The sequence below is a fragment of the Phocoena phocoena genome, chromosome 5, assembly GCF_963924675.1.
Source record: "Phocoena phocoena chromosome 5, mPhoPho1.1, whole genome shotgun sequence".
Classification (NCBI taxonomy): Eukaryota; Metazoa; Chordata; class Mammalia; order Artiodactyla; family Phocoenidae; genus Phocoena; species Phocoena phocoena.
This window is the reverse complement of record NC_089223.1, coordinates 74,857,093-74,875,248: the sequence shown is the minus strand read 5'-3', so window position 1 is coordinate 74,875,248 and position 18,156 is coordinate 74,857,093. Positions and strand designations below refer to the sequence as shown.

General features: G+C 34.1%; 1 protein-coding gene across 1 annotated transcript in view; it reads right to left on the bottom strand.

Moving 5' to 3' along the window:
- The window catches only part of PDS5A (PDS5 cohesin associated factor A), a 117,968-nt gene that overhangs the window by 5,804 nt on the left and 94,008 nt on the right, over window positions 1-18,156 (bottom strand). Inside the window, exons 19-29 of the mRNA XM_065877521.1 lie at window positions 17,928-18,051; window positions 16,943-17,101; window positions 14,418-14,486; window positions 12,767-12,903; window positions 9,330-9,453; window positions 8,802-9,006; window positions 8,185-8,299; window positions 4,332-4,464; window positions 3,658-3,777; window positions 895-957; window positions 5-150 (exon numbers count right to left, since the gene is read on the bottom strand). Of these exons, the coding sequence (XP_065733593.1) occupies window positions 5-150; window positions 895-957; window positions 3,658-3,777; window positions 4,332-4,464; window positions 8,185-8,299; window positions 8,802-9,006; window positions 9,330-9,453; window positions 12,767-12,903; window positions 14,418-14,486; window positions 16,943-17,101; window positions 17,928-18,051 (1,395 nt within the window). The remainder of the gene's footprint in view (window positions 1-4; window positions 151-894; window positions 958-3,657; window positions 3,778-4,331; window positions 4,465-8,184; window positions 8,300-8,801; window positions 9,007-9,329; window positions 9,454-12,766; window positions 12,904-14,417; window positions 14,487-16,942; window positions 17,102-17,927; window positions 18,052-18,156) is intronic.

Here is an 18,156-nt window from a genome sequence, read left to right as displayed (position 1 = left end):
TTGCCTTGATCGATTTCCGGTGGAAGGGTTCAGCTCTGAATTTACATTAATATTGCTTCCAGTCTCAGCTCCAGTGCTTCTAACATATGGTTTCCTTCCCGTTGCTGATAAAGGCTTGTTTACCGCACCTAGTACTCCAGCAGGTTTTGGCTAAAAATTACATATACGCATGTTATTTTATACCTTACTGAAAGGAATACATACAAATTTAGACACATGTAAGGCATACTGTTTCACTTACGGCCAGGAATTGTTGTTGCTTTCGAAAGTTAAATCCTAAATTTATTAGAAATGGTAATTCTGTAAAACTATATCTAAACATAATTACAAATCAAAAGCATTACCTCTACTTAAAAATAACTGTGCAATATTTAATTATTCCTGTTGCTCAATCAAAACAAAAAGTGTCCCTAAAACATAGTGAAATACATAATAATTAAGACATAATAAAATGTCTTACAGGTAAACTACTGAGTATATATAGTAATAGTTTAGACAGACACTGTTTATCAAATATTAAATTTTCCTTTGCTCTTTTAGATGTCATATTACCTTTATAGAATATAAACTGTCTAACTTATTAGTACTTTAAAATTATCTTTATCTTACACATCTAAATTTATTATACCATTTTTCAGGGAAATCTGCTTTGTGAATTCTAAATAACTTGAAGCCTATCAGTACTGGTGAGAACACATGGTTGTAATTCTAAAGTGGTTCATGGCAAAAAAAAAAAGCCTGAGAGAACAAATGCTTTAGATGCTATAATCCACAACATGATTCCTAAGAATCAGGAACTATAAAATCTGAGGGACATTTAAAGGTTATTTCTAAGAATAGCAGAAGTAATATGCACATGAGATAAAGATCCCCCAATTATCTAGTACATAATACCTTTCCTGTTAACAGAAGTACTCTTGTCTCTTCTGAAATATAACTCTTGTCATTACAGAAGTCCTATCAAAAAAACAAACAAAAAAAAGTAAACATATTTTTATTGTCCATACAAGACTTCAAGGCATTCTGCTTTACAATAACAGTTTCATTTGCGCTAAGAAACATATCAAACCATCAAAGCATATTTCATGAACCATACCATAAGTCTAGTTTTAAAATTAACTCAGTGACACACAAGACTTAGTCAAATGTCAGATATAAATTACTTAAATCACATTTTTTTTTGGCAGCGCCACGTGGCTTCCAGGAGCCTAGTTTCCTGACCAGGAATTGAATCCAGGCCATAGTCGGTGAAAGCACGGAGTCCTAACCACTGGAATGCCAGGGAATTCCCTTAAATCACATTTTAAATAAAACACATTTCTATTCTTTCATATGGTTCAGGGCAAACAGTCTCCAGTTTATTCAATGAACTATGTTCTCCACTCTATTATAAAATTTACTTTTTAAAAAAATTTATTTGGCCACACCACGTGGCACATGGGATCTTAGTTCCCCGACCAGGGACTGAAGCCACGTCTCCTGCAGTGGAAGCAAGGAGTCTTAAGCTCTGGACTGCCAGGGAAGTCCCTAAAATTTACTTCTTTGGGGCTCCCAAAGCATCCAAAATGGTACTATGCATATATATCAGGCACTTAATATTCACTAAAAGAACCCCACATAGAATCTCAAGAAAATTATCCTTATTGAAAAAAAATCTGTTACTTTAATTAAAAATGATTTGTTTCCTAGAACCATAAGTAGACTGTCCAAATCATAAAGGTAAATACACCATCAAAATCTAATTAAGTCAATTATAATGTTCTTTGGCTGCTGTGATATTAACCAGTTAATAAATGAATTAAACCAAATGTGGACACTGATGATACTTCTGAAAGTTACATCTGTATAAGAGTTCAATTTGATCCTATGGTGCCTCTATCTGTTAATTATCCTCGGAATAGCACACGAGTAAACCACAATGGTCTCACAGAAGCAAAATGACTTACTGCCGTCTGGAAGTTCATTAATTTGTAAGTAATCGCACTTAAAAAATTATTTTTCTTTTATTAAGTTTACCTTCACACTAGTGTCACAGAAAAGAACAGAAGGCTTAAATGTGCCTATAAAAAGAAATAACACTTTTGGCATGTGTTCTAGGCAAGGCTGTTATCTTTCTTTTCTTCCCCACAAAGGCTTTTATGTAGCTAGAATAAATGTTACATGAAGATATACTATAGCTTCACTAAGCTATCTTAACATGCCTAGTTTTCTCCTGTCTGAATTTATACCATATTAAAAGCAACACATTAGAAAAGGAAATGAGGAAAGCTGATCATTTAAAACAGAAAAAAACCAAAATTATTATTAAGAAGGCTAAAGACATTTTAAGTTTCAATATCAAAACAAAAAACAATTAGAATCAGGTGTAGTGACAAACAGCAATTTAAATTCTTGATGTATGAAGATTCTATTTGGGTACTATTCCAGTCATGATAGCCCTGGGTCAACAATAAAGTAAATTTAAATTCAGGAGCTCACTCAGGAGTGTTTATAAAGACCAGTAAATTCACTTAGAACAGAAGTAACTTTGCAATCCTTATTATTCCTATCAAAACCAGGCAGAGTAAATTCTGAGTACTAAAAGTCTGATTAAAATTTTTGTTGAAAATTTTAAATGCCTTATTTTTTCCAATTAAAAATATTAAGGAGGGCTTCCCTGGTGGCACAGTGGTTGGGAGTCCGCCTGCCGATGCAGGGGACACGGGTTCGTGCCCCGGTCCGGGAAGATCCCACATGCCGCGGAGCGGCTGGGCCCGTGAGCCATGGCCGCTGAGCCTGCGCGTCCAGAGCCTGTGCTCCGCGGTGGGAGAGGCCACGACAGTGAGAGGCCCGCGTACCGCAAAAAAAAAAAAAAAAAAAAAATATTAAGGATATTTTTTTAAACAAAGCACAGGAAAGTTAAACTTTAAAATACCACCTTAAAGTGGGTAATAAATAAAAGGCATTCTTTTTGAAAAAGTTTCTTAATCCAAATTAGCTGGAAAAACTTAAAGAGCTTTAGTTAGCTGAAAAATTTACTTACATGGAAAACTTCATTTGCTGACAGCAGAATAAATGTACTATTATTAATACCATTTATTAAATGCTTACTTTGTGACAAACTCTTAGAAACCTAGGTATATTAGTAATTGTTCACAGGTATTATCATCATCTGCATTTTAGAGATGAAGACATTGAGGCTTAGAAGAGTTAACATGTGTAAGGTCCCTCAAATTAGAAATGGTTGATTTGAATCCAGGTCTGTCAATCCAGGTCCATTCATTCTAACATTTTATTTCATATATAGATGTATATATATTTATACTCTACCAAATATTTTGTTTACTTCTTGTCTGAAAAAATACTAACAGTGTTTTAATGAGATGAAAACAATTTAAGAAATTTGAAAATTCCTCTTACATATTAGAAATATCCAGAAGGAATAGCTCACATACGAACACCACCACCAAGCTTGATTTGTATTCTCTACTCTGTAAGGTGAGAATGATATTTTTCAGGCTTTGGAAGACAATCTCCCATTTCTTGATAAACTCACAGAGGTTTTTTTTTTTTTTTTTTTTTTACTCTGTAGTCAAGACAATCCAATACTTGCCACTAGGGTTGATGGTAACAAATTTAAATAGGTTTAGTATGGTAGAAAAATGAAGGGAAGAATACCTTTTCAGGTTGTGTAAAAAATTTCATTGGAAGGACCGGATCCTTTGGTGAATCTGCATTGCATAAAGCACTTTTACTATTTATAACACACAGGGCCACATCACACACTGTATAAAGTTTCTAGGGAGGAAAAAAAAAAATCACATATACCTTTCAGTAGTGAAAAATAACCACAAGTACCAATTCTAACCAATATATAAAATTGAATCAAAACAATAATATGGGGTTATTATTTATTCCTTGAACATTCTGCATTTGTATTTGGCATTTCTTCTTATGTAGCCTCCTAGTAAACAACAACAAAAAAGACCCCTTCATCTTAATTTAACATGAATGCAAAGTACGTGTTAAAAACAATAAACCAAACTAAAGGAAACATACAAAAAGAATATCTACTTGTCTGTAACTCTTACTAAAAGTTCTTAAGACAGCAATAGTTGTAAATTTTACTAGTTCTTATTCCTGTGCTCTGTAGAAGTTTTAATATCTTTTTCAAAGTAATAAATGTTCTTCAAATAATAGAATTCAATTTAATGAAATAAAGTAAAAACTAAGTATGTATTTTTAATAAATGTTCTGTATTTTATTATGTAATAGGAAAAACGAGTGGGACAAGGGTCATAATATTTTTTCCTGTAATATCTTAATACCCACTGGCCTAATATATATCTTACTTCATTTGTCTTGGATTCATCTGGAGACTGGGCATCTTTTGTTAGCTTGATGTTCTCTGCCATCTTTTTCATAAAGGCATGGCTGTTATTTTCATTCTTTGTCATCAAAACTTCAAGCATGAACCACAGGCACCTAAATGACAAACATATTCATTTAGTAAAGAGACTGATTGTAGGTGCTTTTGCTGAAGGGATTTAATAGCTTACTGGGAAGTTCTGTTGTCTGAATATAATAAGAGTATAATACAGAGAAAACGCTAATGATTAATAGAAATATCCTGTTAATAATATTCAATTCAAATAGAATCATATCACAAATAACAAATATGAACATATAGCTTAATATGAGAAAGTCTGACAGTTTCATGAGGCAAAGATTCATTCTATAGGTATTTAATAAACATTTAGATGATATAACGTGTATTAATATCCAGCAATGATAAGCGAACCAGCATATAGCACAGTCTTGCCATTTTGACTATTTGCAAGGTATGTAGAAGATCTAAGATTTGTATGTAATTCTACTGTGACATAACTGAATTTCACATGCTATGAGGCTGGTGTGCATAGTAACCAGTAATTCAGCTAAATAGTCACATCTCAAACCATTTTTGCTGTTTTCTACTTGTTACTTTATATTCATTTAATACATAAAGTGTCTGAAGGTGACACCTGAATTTCTAAGTAAAAATGAATCCCAAATCAGGATGAACATTAGAATCACTCGGGGAGCTTACATCGACAAATCTAGGATCAAGGCCTATTATTAAGTTCCCATGATGATTCTCAGGCAGCCACCATGGACTTACAGTTTTACTCCATCAACAGGAGAGAAAAAACATTTGATGATAATCTCTGTATACTTCTTTGGCTATAGTATATGTAAATGTCTTAAGAGACTACTGTAAGGGGGAAATAGATTAATGTACTTTGTCTTTAGTAGACCTGTCTTACAAGAAATACTAAACTCAGCCCTTCGGGCTGAAACGAAAAAACAACAGCCAGTAACTTGAAGCTGTAAGAAATAAAGAACACTGGTAAAGGTAATCACATAGGTAATATAAAGCCAGCATTACTGAACTTCTGATTTGTAACTCCTTTTTAAATATATGACTTAAAAGGAAAATGCATAAAATAATGATCACATATATATAAAATAAAACAATGTATAAAGATATAATTTTATCAATTAAAATATAAAGGGAGTGGAATAAAGTTGTATAAAAGCAGACTATCTCTATACTCATGAAACTAAGTTGCTATTATTCTAACTAGGCTGTTACAACTTTAAGATGTTAAGTGTAATCATTAAGAAAATAACTAAAAAATATACACAAAAGCAAGGAATCAAAAAGGTTCCCTACAAAAAACAACTACAGCTGACCCTTGAACAACACAAGAGTTAGGGGTGCTGACCCTCTACACAGTTCAAACCTGTGTTGTTCAAGGGTCAACTGTAAATACAAAAATGAGAGGCTATGGAGCAATTAAGTAACAAAAAATAGGTAAGACACAGAGAAAACTAATGGCTATATGGCAGAAGTATTCCTTATCAGTAATTACTTTAAATGAAAATAGATTAAATCCCCCAATTAAAAAGCAGAGAAGCAGAGTACATTAAGGGGGGGGGAAGATCCATCTGTATCTTATCTACAAGAGACTCACTTTAGATATAAAAACACAAATTATTTGAAAGTAAAAGGATGAAAAAAATATACTCATTCAAACAGTAACCAAATGAGAGCTGGTGGCTATTTTAGAATTAGACAAAATGGATTGCAAAAGACCCAGAAGGACTATATTGATGAAAGTAAAACCAGTAAGAAGATATGACTATTATAAACACATACGAACCTAGCAACAAAGCCCCAAAATCTATGAAGCAAAAATTGACAGAATTGAAGGGAGAAATACATGTTTCCACAATAACAGATTTCAATACCCTATTTTCAATAATGGATGGAAAAACCAGACAGGGACTAAAAAGAAAATAAAGAACTTGAACAACACTATAAACCAATAATATATCAGACATATATGGAACACTCCAAATAACAATAGCAGAATACACATTTTTCTCAAGTGAACATGGTATAGTCTCCAGGGCAGACCGTATGGTAGGCCATAAAACAAATCTTAATAAAAAGTATCTTTTCTGACCAGAATGGCATGAAACTAAGTCAATAAAAGAAGGAAAATAGGGAAAACTGGAAAACTCACACATATATGGAAATTAAACCACACATTCCTATGTTTTTTTTTTTGCCGTGTGGCTTGTGAGATCTTAGTTCCCTGACCAGTGATTGAACCCAGGGCCTTGGCAGTGAAAGCAGAGTCCTAACCACTGGACCACACCAGGGAATTCTCAAACCACACACTCTTAAACAACCAATGGGTCAAAGAAGAAATCACAAGAAAAATTAGAAAATACCTTAAGACAAATAAAACAAAAACACAACATACCATACTTATAGGATTCAGCACTGGTAGTACTAAAAGGGAAATTTACAGCGATAACACCCTCTGTTAAGAAACAACATCTCAATGAATGATCTAACTGTATACCTTAAGAAACTGTACACCTTAACTAGAAAAAGAAAAGTGAACACTTCAAATTACATGGTAACTTAAAATGAAATGTTTAAAGATACTCAAAAGTACTGCATGCTAGATAGAACCAAAAAGTATGTGCCAGTGATTTCAATCCTAACTGACAACTTCAGTACTTTTCCCACATCACTGCTGCCTCTCGCAAATCTAATCCCTTTTTCACATGACTGCCTTGCAACTGAAATAGGGCTAAAAAGGTTCCTTAACATAGACCTTGCGTTCTAGGCAAATACATACATCACTTTTTCACTTTATGAAAGTGCTTTCTGGAAAATCCCAAAATAAAAGTTATTTTTAAAAAAAAAGGAAAAAGAATTTGCAAATAAAATACATTTATTAAGTAAACAGAAACTAGAATTGGAAGATATTTTAGGGATTATCTATTTCATATCTTGCATTTTATGGATAAGGCAACTGAAGCAGAGAAGTAAAGTTTTTACTCAGATAGCTAAGACTAGAACCTATGTCTCCTGAAAGAGCTACAGGAGGCAGAGATAAACTGTTGATTACAACCTCAAATAAGATTAGGGATAAGGCTTCACGTCACACATAGAAAAATCATAGTACTTTAAATACAAGCTGAAGGAACCAATTTAAACGTGCAAAGCAAAAGCACAGCAATGGGAAAATAGACATTGCTTTAAAGTTTCTTGGAGGTCATTTGTAGACAATCCTAGGCTACTTCATACTTGTTCACTCACCCTGCATCATATATAAAGTTCTATTTTACATAAAAACACTTCTTAAACAAGTGTTTTGCAATTGTTTACCTGCCTGTCTTTCCACTAGAGACAAATCTCTCTGTGACTGGTGTAACAAATCTAATTTTGTATTACCAGAGACCTGACACAGAGTATCTCATACGTGTGTGCATATTTTTGAGGAATTATCTTTTGAGGTTGAAGTATAGTTTTAAGGAGAGAAATTTTCACTACATGGCTTTCTAAATTATCAAACTGAAGTAACTGAAGCCCATCTTAATACAAAGGTAAAAATAACATAAAGACCAAATCAACTTATTTCACAGAATCAGCTAAAGCTAACTGCAAACAAACAGGAAACAAAACAACCAAATAGAACTTATTAGATAGGAACAATTTTGTAAGATGAAACTTAAAATTTACAATAGAAGAATAAAACCATAAAAATGTTTTTATTCTAATGCGAATAGTAAAAGGAAAAAGTTTAGCATTTTTTAAAAAGGAAAAATAATTGTTAGACTTATTAAACATCAATGACTTACTCTTTAATATCACGAAGTTGATCAACATCTTGTGATCTTGTAAAATCTGGATCATGGGCTAGCAGGTGAATCATATATGGAACTACATACTCAGGCAACAGTGATAATAATTTCTCTGAAGTGAAAACATTATTATTAACAATAGTAATATAGCCTTTATAAAAATCCCTCCCTAATTTACGTTCTAACCGCTTCAGTTAACATTTTTTCCCTCAGTTATTTCTAAATTAGAGGCAACCTAACATCTAGATGACACTGAAATAACTTTTTTCAATTTTGAAGGCTACTGAAGACAAAGGATAATTTAAGATTGCGTCCCTGGCAAAGCTAGGAAAGTAATTCTTTACTCTCTGACATCAGAGCAATGTGTTCAAATCAAGCCACACTGCAGATTCCATAAGAAAAAACGCAGTTCCTCCAAACAGTTTTATGCATTATAAATAGGACTCAGAAACCAGGATTTTAGATTTTACTTACACCTTAGCTACAACAACAGCATTCTATAAAGGTCCCAGTGTTATTATAAACTATAATAGAAATATATGAAATAAAACCCTCCACAAATTGATACACTGACAAGATATATCTGCACACTGAGCACTTTGAAAGTTACTTACCAGTAGCCATGGGGTTCTGTTTAATGTACTCCCTGCGTATACTGATATTTTTTAGTAAACACTGTCGTGCATGTGCTCTTCTCTCCTTCACAGGATCTTTGGCACACAAGGCAAAGATCGCCATGTACTCCAATGGGAGGAGTAACTTCACAAGTGCCTTATGTAGCTTCTGAGCAAATATCTGCCTTACTTGATAGCACTCATCCTACAGCAGCACAAAACCAAAAATACTTAAATAAAAGTATTAGTACTTTTAAAACCATGACAAAAACCCCTAGTTTAGTTTTTAAAAATTGGCATTTACAAAAAAACAATTTAAGCATTTTTAATGTCTTCATTTAAAAAAAAAAGATAATTATACTGAGGGAGTAAATAACTTAATTTTGGGGAGTTAACTGGTTAGAATAGTAATAGTAGCAATCCCTTTTGTGCATACATCCATACAGCAAATGGATCTGTAATCTATAGAAAGTAAATAAATTTAACTTTGAAGGCCAAGTAAATGACAAAAATAAGATTGTTACTTACATTAATAACAAGCGCACAGAGCTGAAACTGTTCTGGGGTTATAATTTCATGGTAACAAGGTTCCTGAGCAAGCTTCATTATGGCACTACCAGCAGCTAATCGCAAGCGAGACATATCAGATTTACTATAAACAAACAAAAAAGAAATAAACATTTCCTATAACCATTATCATTCACAAAACTCTTTGATCCCTTTTTGACTGTTAAGGTCTTTAGCATAATTTATGCTTAAAATGACATAATGTACAAATATGGGAAATTTACTTTGAGTCCTTCAATTCAACACAGGGCAGAAGGCTCAAATCATCGTGACTATCTGATATTAAATTTATCTGCCTTCATTTAAAATTTTTAAATTTATTTTATTCAGGTATAGCTGATTTATAATATTAATTTCAGGTGTACAACATAGTGATTCAAAATTTTTATAGATTATACTCCATTTATATTTATTATAAAATCTTGGATATATTCCCCATGTTGTACAATATATCCTTGTACCTTGTTTTATACATAGTAATTTGTACCTTTTAAGCCTGTACCCCTATCTTGCCCCTCCCCATCCCCAACAGTAACCACTAATTTGTTCTCTGTATCTGTGAGTCTGCTTCTTTGTTATATTCACTAGTTTCTTTAATTAATCAACCAATCAATCAAATTAATTAACTTTTTGGCTGTGTTGGGTCTTTGTTGCTGGACACGGGCTTTCTCTAGTGGTGAGCGGGGGCTACTCTTCGTTGCAGTGCGTGGGCTTCTCATTGCGGTGGCTTCTCTTGTTGTAGAGCACAGGCTCTAGAGCGCAGGCTCAGTAGTTGTGGTGCACGGGCTTAGTTGCTTTGCAGCATGTGGGATCTTCCCGGACTAGGGCTCGAACCCGTGTCTCCTGCGTTGGCAGGCAGATTCTTAACCACTGTACCACCAGCGAAGTCCTCATTAGTTTCTTTTAATTTTTTAGGTTCTATATATAAGTGATAACATACGGTATTGTCTTTGTCTGACTTATTTCACTAAGCATGATACTCTCCAGGTCCATCCATGTTGTTGCAAATGGCAAAATTTCATTCTTTTTTTATGTTTGCCTTCGTTTTTAGTTACACTCTAGCTTAGATCTTCCACCACAGCTAAGCAACTCTGCTTATGCGTACAACAGCACTAACTGCAACGCTAGCAAGAAACATTTACATTAGGAACTGTATTTCTCATTTTAAGAGGCATTCACATTCATCATAGAAAACTTGATATTAAGAAAAACCTGAAAAATTAAAAATCACTTATTTAAAATCGATTGTATTTCCCACAATTTTTAAATGCATACATTTTAAAATGCATACACATATTTACACAGACATAACAGAAATCAATCTTAAGCCTACAAATGTCTGATGAAATGGAGGGGGCTATGAATTAGGAGGTGATCTGTACCAGAAAGTGGGAGGCATCAGACAAATATCTAAAAGGAAAGGATATGGAGGTGAGAGCCAGTCTCTCTCAGGTACTAGTCTCTTTCCTTTGCAACAGGAAGTTTTCCAAGGGACTCCAGGAGTCCAGGCACTCCCACCCACACCCAGTCAACTTTTATAAACTAAATGATAAAATGTAACAGTGAGGTGGTGAAAGGATAGTCTTCTTACTTCAACTGCTATAAGGAACATAACATAGCTTTGATATTTCAAAGACTTTAGGAAATGTGGAAAGCTGCCCTGAATCCACAAGGGACTATTATTTAGCATACAGGAGGAGAAAACATGGTACTCTTGGACCACATGACCATCAAACTGAGCACTGGTAACAATGAGGAACCCTCAAATGGCTTTAGAGGCAAATGATTCAGGAATTAAAAAAAATTAATGCTACTATTTGTGTACTTAACTCTGTAAGATGAGGAAACTGAGGCTTAGGAAAGTGACTTATACAAGTTCACACAGCTAGTAAATGGAGCGTAGGTAGAGTTGAGTAAGTTTCTGATTCCAGAGCCTAAGCTAAACTATGGGATACATAACATCTAATTAAGATCTGCATAATATTTCATAACATGTGTGTTCCACAGTTAACCATTCCCCTATCTTCTGTGATGATAAAAAATGCTGGAAAGAACATGTTTGTATATGTATTTTTGTATGATTCTTTTATAATTTCATGAGTGTAAAAATAAAGAGTCAAAAAAAAAGTCAATGGATAACATTTTTAAGGACTTAGAAACAAAGTGCCAAACTGTCCTGCCAAGACTGTGCCCATTTATATTCACAGGATTTATGAGGGAACCCATTTCCCTGATCCCATGGAGTGATGATTGCTTAAAAAACTTTTTGCTGATTTGACAGACAAGAGGTTCCACTTAAATTAAAATTGTACTTATTGTATTTAGTGATGTCAAACACTTTTTTAAAAGTAAACTGGTAATATATAATCTTCATCTTTATTGGGGATCCTATTTATCATTGATTTGTAAGAGCTCATTATTAAGCCTTTGCTGTACACTGTACATAGTTTCCCCAAATTTAAAACTTCTCATTATCCCTACTCTTCAATCTGTTCATGCAAAGCTACCCTTGGCTTATTTTATGATAAAAATAATTTTTGATTTAGTTTATTTAGTTTTCTTCAGTTTATCAGAGCATTCAGCATCTCTACTGTAATTGTGCATTTCCTATCTCCTCCACTAGAATGCATATTCCTTAGAGGGAGAGATTATTGTGTCTTTAAAAGGCTTGGTAGTACCTGGCATGATAGTGCTCAATAAATACTGAAAGCATAAATACATAGTTAAATCTATCCTCTAACAAAAATTTTAAAGTAAGAATCCATCACAAGTAGAACTTTTCAGTTATTTCAGCTGGACCCTAGTAAATAAAAAAATTTGGCTTTTATTTTCATCTTAAAAGGAACAGAAAGAAGAAATGGTGATCTCACAGATTTGAAGAGTGAACAGGTGTAGAAATGAAACAAAATTTTTTTTGGCATTTGCAGAACCTTGTATAGTCTTCTGCAAACCATTAGGAGGCTGCATCTCTTTCTTCTTTGAACCTACACTGAAATCTTTATTCCCTTCGTGGCAGCAAGACACTCTACTTGTTCAATCACTATACTAGGGTAAGTTCCTTAAAGGCAGGAACGGAATTTTATCTGTTATTGCTGCAATGCTTTTCGTAGTGTTTTGCAAAGAGCAGTAATTCAACAAATATTTAACTGATTCAAATGTTGAAGTTAACTGTAACAATGCTGTAGTGATTATTACTAAAAATTTACTGGAAAAAGGTGTCTTTAGGGATGAAGAAAAATACATGATCATTATTCAGATATAAACCCCAAATAAGTATGTAAAATTTAAACACAAAGCACATAGTGCAATTACAACAGTCAATATTAAGTAAATAATTCCTATGTAAGCTCTACCAACATCTTGAGCTAAAAAAACCTGGAAAGGAAGAAAAATCTCACCTGATCTTCTTTTGCTCTGTCAGGTCACCCTCACTAACCAACATCGCTGATAATAACCGAAGAGTTGAATTGGCAGATTTAGATTGGTTGTTTTTCATACCCAACAGCCACCTTACCAGAAGTTTAATTGCCTGTACCTATAAAATATTAACATGCTAAAAAAAGAAAGCAACTTAAAATTCCACTTAAAGGTTAATTTATGTTAATTAGATTAGTGAGATTACTTAGCTGCTGGAAGACATGTTTTATTAAACAAGCCTATAGGATAATAACAATGAGAACTAATACTTATTCTGTTTAATCTATGCCAGGTACTTTCCCCAGAGTTACACATATATTACTTTATTTAATCTCCCAAACAACTCTATGAGAGAGGTTTTTTTTTTTTTTTTCCAGTACACGGGCCTCTCACTGTTGTGGCCTCTCCCGTTGCGGAGCACAGGCTTCAGACGTGCAGGCTCAGTGGCCATGGCTCATGGGCCTAGCTGCTCCGCGGCATGTGGGATCTTCCCGGACCGGGGCACGAACCCACGTCCCCTGCATCGGCAGGCAGACTCTCAACCACTGCGCCACCAGGGAAGCCCCGAGAGAGGTATTCTTATTTCCAATAAATAAGGCAACTTAGACACATTACTGTGATAACTTGCCGAAGGTCTGGCTCCTTGAATTCAGACTTTTCATACCTGAACAATTGCTTTTCAAATCATTTAAAAATATATTGTTTAAAAATAACTGAACTATACTGATTACAGTGATTAAAAATAACTATTTAGATAGACTAATATTTTCTGTAGTACTGAAAAACTATTTTGATTAAAAAACTAGGAGATTTCATAGTTATTTGTAGCCATAATTGCTTGGTGGCTTATACTCAAAAGATTGTTATGGAATACATGCAAGAACTAGTTAAAGGATGTAGATATTATTTACTATATTTACTGACAACCTGGAAAAAGGAACTGATGGAATAAATGAGGACTGTGAAGCTACAAGGTGAAATAGATTATCAATCAAGTAAGATGATAATGAAGAAGTCTTGTTTTAAATCCCAAGACTACCACTTTAAAAATTAGCCTTCCTGAGGGATAATTTACATCTATCAGAAGTTTTCAATATGATGACAGCCATCTGTTTTTGCCAAGTTAATATTCTTATGCCTGTAGACAGACATTGGTAACGAGGCTAGGCCTGAGGTGCTCTGAGCATCAATATTCTACAATCTCTATGTAAAACAGCCTCACTGAAATTATCTTAGCAAGGCAGGAAGGTCTAAAGAACATGCTGACATACACCTATATGTAAATAAGTCAATGACAACCACAATTTGAGAAACAGTACGCAGGCCTCTCACTGTTGTGGCCTCTCCCGTTGTGGAGCACAGGCTCCGGACGCACAGGCTCAGCGGCCATGGCTCACGGGCCCAGCCGCTCCGCGGCATGTGGGATCTTCCTGGACCGGGGCACGATCCCGTGTCCCCTGCATCGGCAGGCGGACTCTCAACCACTGCGCCACCAGGGAAGCCCACAACTTTTGATTTAAAAATAAAGTACCTCATTTAAAATGCTTATTAACTGTTAGGTTTTAAAAAAAAGGGTATCTATAAATGTTCTTTATCTCAACATAAAAGTTATTAAGACCTACACAAATTTACCTTTGCTAGTACTTCAGGGGAAACCTCTTCATCTGGAGACCATAATTTCCCATTCTTCTCACCTGTTGACTATAGACAATTGAATAAATTTAACTTTTAGAAAAAAATTTAAAATTTTGCTCATTAAGTTTTTCATGCTGAACAGTGCAGTGCTCTAGGAAACCCACAGAAAGTCACCAAGTAGGGACTTGAAAAGAAGAACAAAGTTAGAGGGCTCAAACTTCCTGATTTTGAAACTTAACTACAAATCTATGAGAATCAAGACAATGTGGCTGGTACCTATGTAAGTATAGACATATAGACCAATGGAATGAAACAGAAACCCAGAAAACCTCACATATATCACATATATGGTCTACTGATTTTTAACAAAAGTGCTAAGACCATTTATTGGGAAAAGAACAGTCTCCTCAACAAATGGTGCTGGAAAAACTAGATACAGCAACATGCAAAGGAATGAAGCTGGACTATTACCTTATATCATATATAAAAATTAACTCAAAAAAATGGATCAAAGATCTTTACTTAAGACTAAAAAACTCCTAGAAGAAGGTACAGGGGAAAATCTTTATAATCCTGGATTTGGCAAATACCTGACAAAGGTCTAATATTCAGAATATATAAAGAATTTTTACAACTCAACAGCAACAAATTCAATTAAAAGTGGGCAAAAGACTCAATATCCAAAGAACCACCATTAAACACATGAAAAAAAATCTCAACATCATTAGTCATTAGGGAAACAAATCAAAACCACAAGATACTACTTTGCACCTACTAGGATGACTGTTATCAAAAAAAACCAGGAAAGAATAAGTGTTGGCCAAGATGTAAAGAAACTGGAAGCCTTGAGCATGGCTGCTGGGAATGTAAAATGGTACAGCCACTGTGGAAAAATGTTTGGCAGTCCCTCAAAAAGTTTAGCATAGAATGACCATGTGACCCAACAATTCCACTCCTAGGTATATACTCCATAAGATTTGACTTTGGGGACTCAAATGTTCATATCAGCATTATTCACAACAGTCAAAAGGTAGAAAAAACCCAAGGGTCCATCAATAGAAGATAAACAAAATGTAAGTTACACATACAATGGAATACTATTCTGGCATAAAATGAAGTTCTGATACATACTACAACATAGCTGAATCTTGAAACCGTTATGCTAAGAGAAATAAGCCAGACACAAAAGGATAAATATTGTATGATAAGAGGTATCTAGAATAGGCAAATTCATAAAGCAGGAAAATAGAATAGAGGTTACCAGAGTCTGGGGGGAGAGAAGGCAATGGGGAGTTACTGGTTAATAGATACAGAGTTTCTCTCTGAGATGATAAAGTTCTGGAAATAGTGGCAATGGTTACACAACAATGTGGGTGTATATTTTAGGTGGTGGCTTGGGCCATTGTTGAGAGTTGCTTGGCTTTCCTGGGTTAGCCTCTGTGTATACAGGAGGTACACATGTTATTAAACTTCTGTTTGTTTTTTAAACAAAAAACACCCAACAACAAGAATGTGGGTGTATATAATGTAAGAGAACTGTACACTTAAAAAGGGATAAAATGGCAAAGTTTATATTATTTATATTTTACTACACACAAAAAAGAGAACTATATTAAAGTAGAATTTATCAACAATCAAGTCATCATCTAAGAAGCGTCAAATTTCACATCCGTTGCCAGCAATCTATCAGTAGTGCAAAGAACAGATGTATGGAGTAGGAAATGAGGCTTTGGCCATGCTCTTGCATCCCTATCACATCCAAATGGAGGGAGGGAAAAAAGGAGTGCGCTGGCAAGTATTTTTTTTTTAAGTTCCAATACTGAGTGTTCAAAGGCTACTGGACATTTAGAAAGACTAGATAAATTGGATAAGTTAGTACCGCACTGCAAGTCATCCACAATGATCCAGCAGGTAGACTGATTTGTGTCTTCATTCAATAACTCTTTAATTTAGATCTGTTTGGTAAAGTGGTGATTCTTAATCAGACACGTGTTTCAGTAATCATTTGGGGAGCCTTTTCAAGCTATACATCCCAAAGCTCCAACCCAAAGCTAATTAATCAGTATGTGTGCACGCATGTGTGCATGCACACACACACACACTTCAATAACTAAAACAGAATACATAATCTAGTGCCGAAAGTGCAATGTAATTATATTTCAAAAAGCTAGTCAAATACAATCCCACTTATACTTTAAACAATATTTGATAAAACAAAATTCTAGTACTCTAGTTAATTGTCCTTCATAGTGTTTGACTTATATTTTTTACTTCATGATTCATCTATCTCATGTTCTCATTTTTTTCTTTCTTAAAGAAAAGTTAAGTTCTAGTAATAATAGCTACACAGCAGGATGTCATTTGGAAATTTAAGTAAGTAAATAAGGAGGTAAAATATATAATAATTTTAAAGTAAAAGAGAATCATACATAGAGAGAAGCAGAAGTGTTGTTTCTGTGACAAATAAAGATGTAAACAGTCTTAATCTTATGATTCTAAATTTAATTAAATGAGAAACTTACCCTGTCATTCATCAGCAGATCTTTCACAATAAAATTTGCTACTACAGATTTCATTGGGGAAGCAAACTGATCTGGTGCTAACATAGATATGTGGCCCAATGAAACTAATGGAGTTATAAGTTGTTCTGGTACATCAGCATTGAGACTCCTACTGAGTGGCTATAAAAATAAAACAGTCAAAATTACTAGTTTGTTTTATAAATATCTAGACATTGTACAGAAACAGTAAATGTTCCTGAGTCCTCCTGAATTTATCATGCCCCAAAATATCTGTTCTAATGAGATGATCAAAAGTAACTTCAATCATATTAGACACTTGATTCTTATTTCACCTACCGAAATTTAATAAGATTCAAAGGTAAACAAAGATAAAAGAAAAAAGTAAAGCCCACATATAAGGTAGAAGTAAAAGCAAGAAAATTCCTGCATGGTCAAATCAGCATTATTTTCAAGTCATGTACAATAGTTTTGTTATGTTGTTGAATTTCTTAACCTGTGGGAACATTTTAAATGACCATGGATCATAAAAAATAAGAGTTCATGGGTTCTGTTCATATTGTATCCAATTTATGATAATAGGAATACTTTTCCAGTAGTGGAATCAGGCAAAGGATCATACATAAGGAAAGGCAAACAGAACTAATTTTCAAGTAGCATTGTCCAGAATTTTAAACTGGGTGGTTCAAAGTCATCTACTGATAGTTTCTTAAACTAAACGGACCACTGAGCCAATAAAGCTAAAATTAAGTAAAATGTTGTAACACAAAACACACCAAACATCTTTCAATATGTAGTATTTGGTTATATAGTCTGATCTAAAGGCTGGGAATATCTGAAGTGCTGAATTAAAACAAAGAGTCCCTGCTCCCATGGAATTTATATTCTAGAGTGGGACTAAATAGCTAAAAAACCAACTTTCTATCTTCATCAAACAACAGAGCATGAAAATAAAAATCAACAACACATCCTATGTAATTATATATACCTCAAAAATCTGTGCAAGCTGTACTTCTTTATTTGTGAATATGGCATGTATACAGTGAACGGCCTGTTTTGCTTGGTGGGGAGTACCTCTCTTTGCTTTCTGATGTAAGATGGGAATTAAGGTCCTGCAAAAAATAATAATCAGTTAAAAAAAAAAAAAAGCCCATAAACCACAAGTAGTTCTTCTGGTTGTCTCCTACTTCATCTGCAGTAACTATCTGGATGTATGC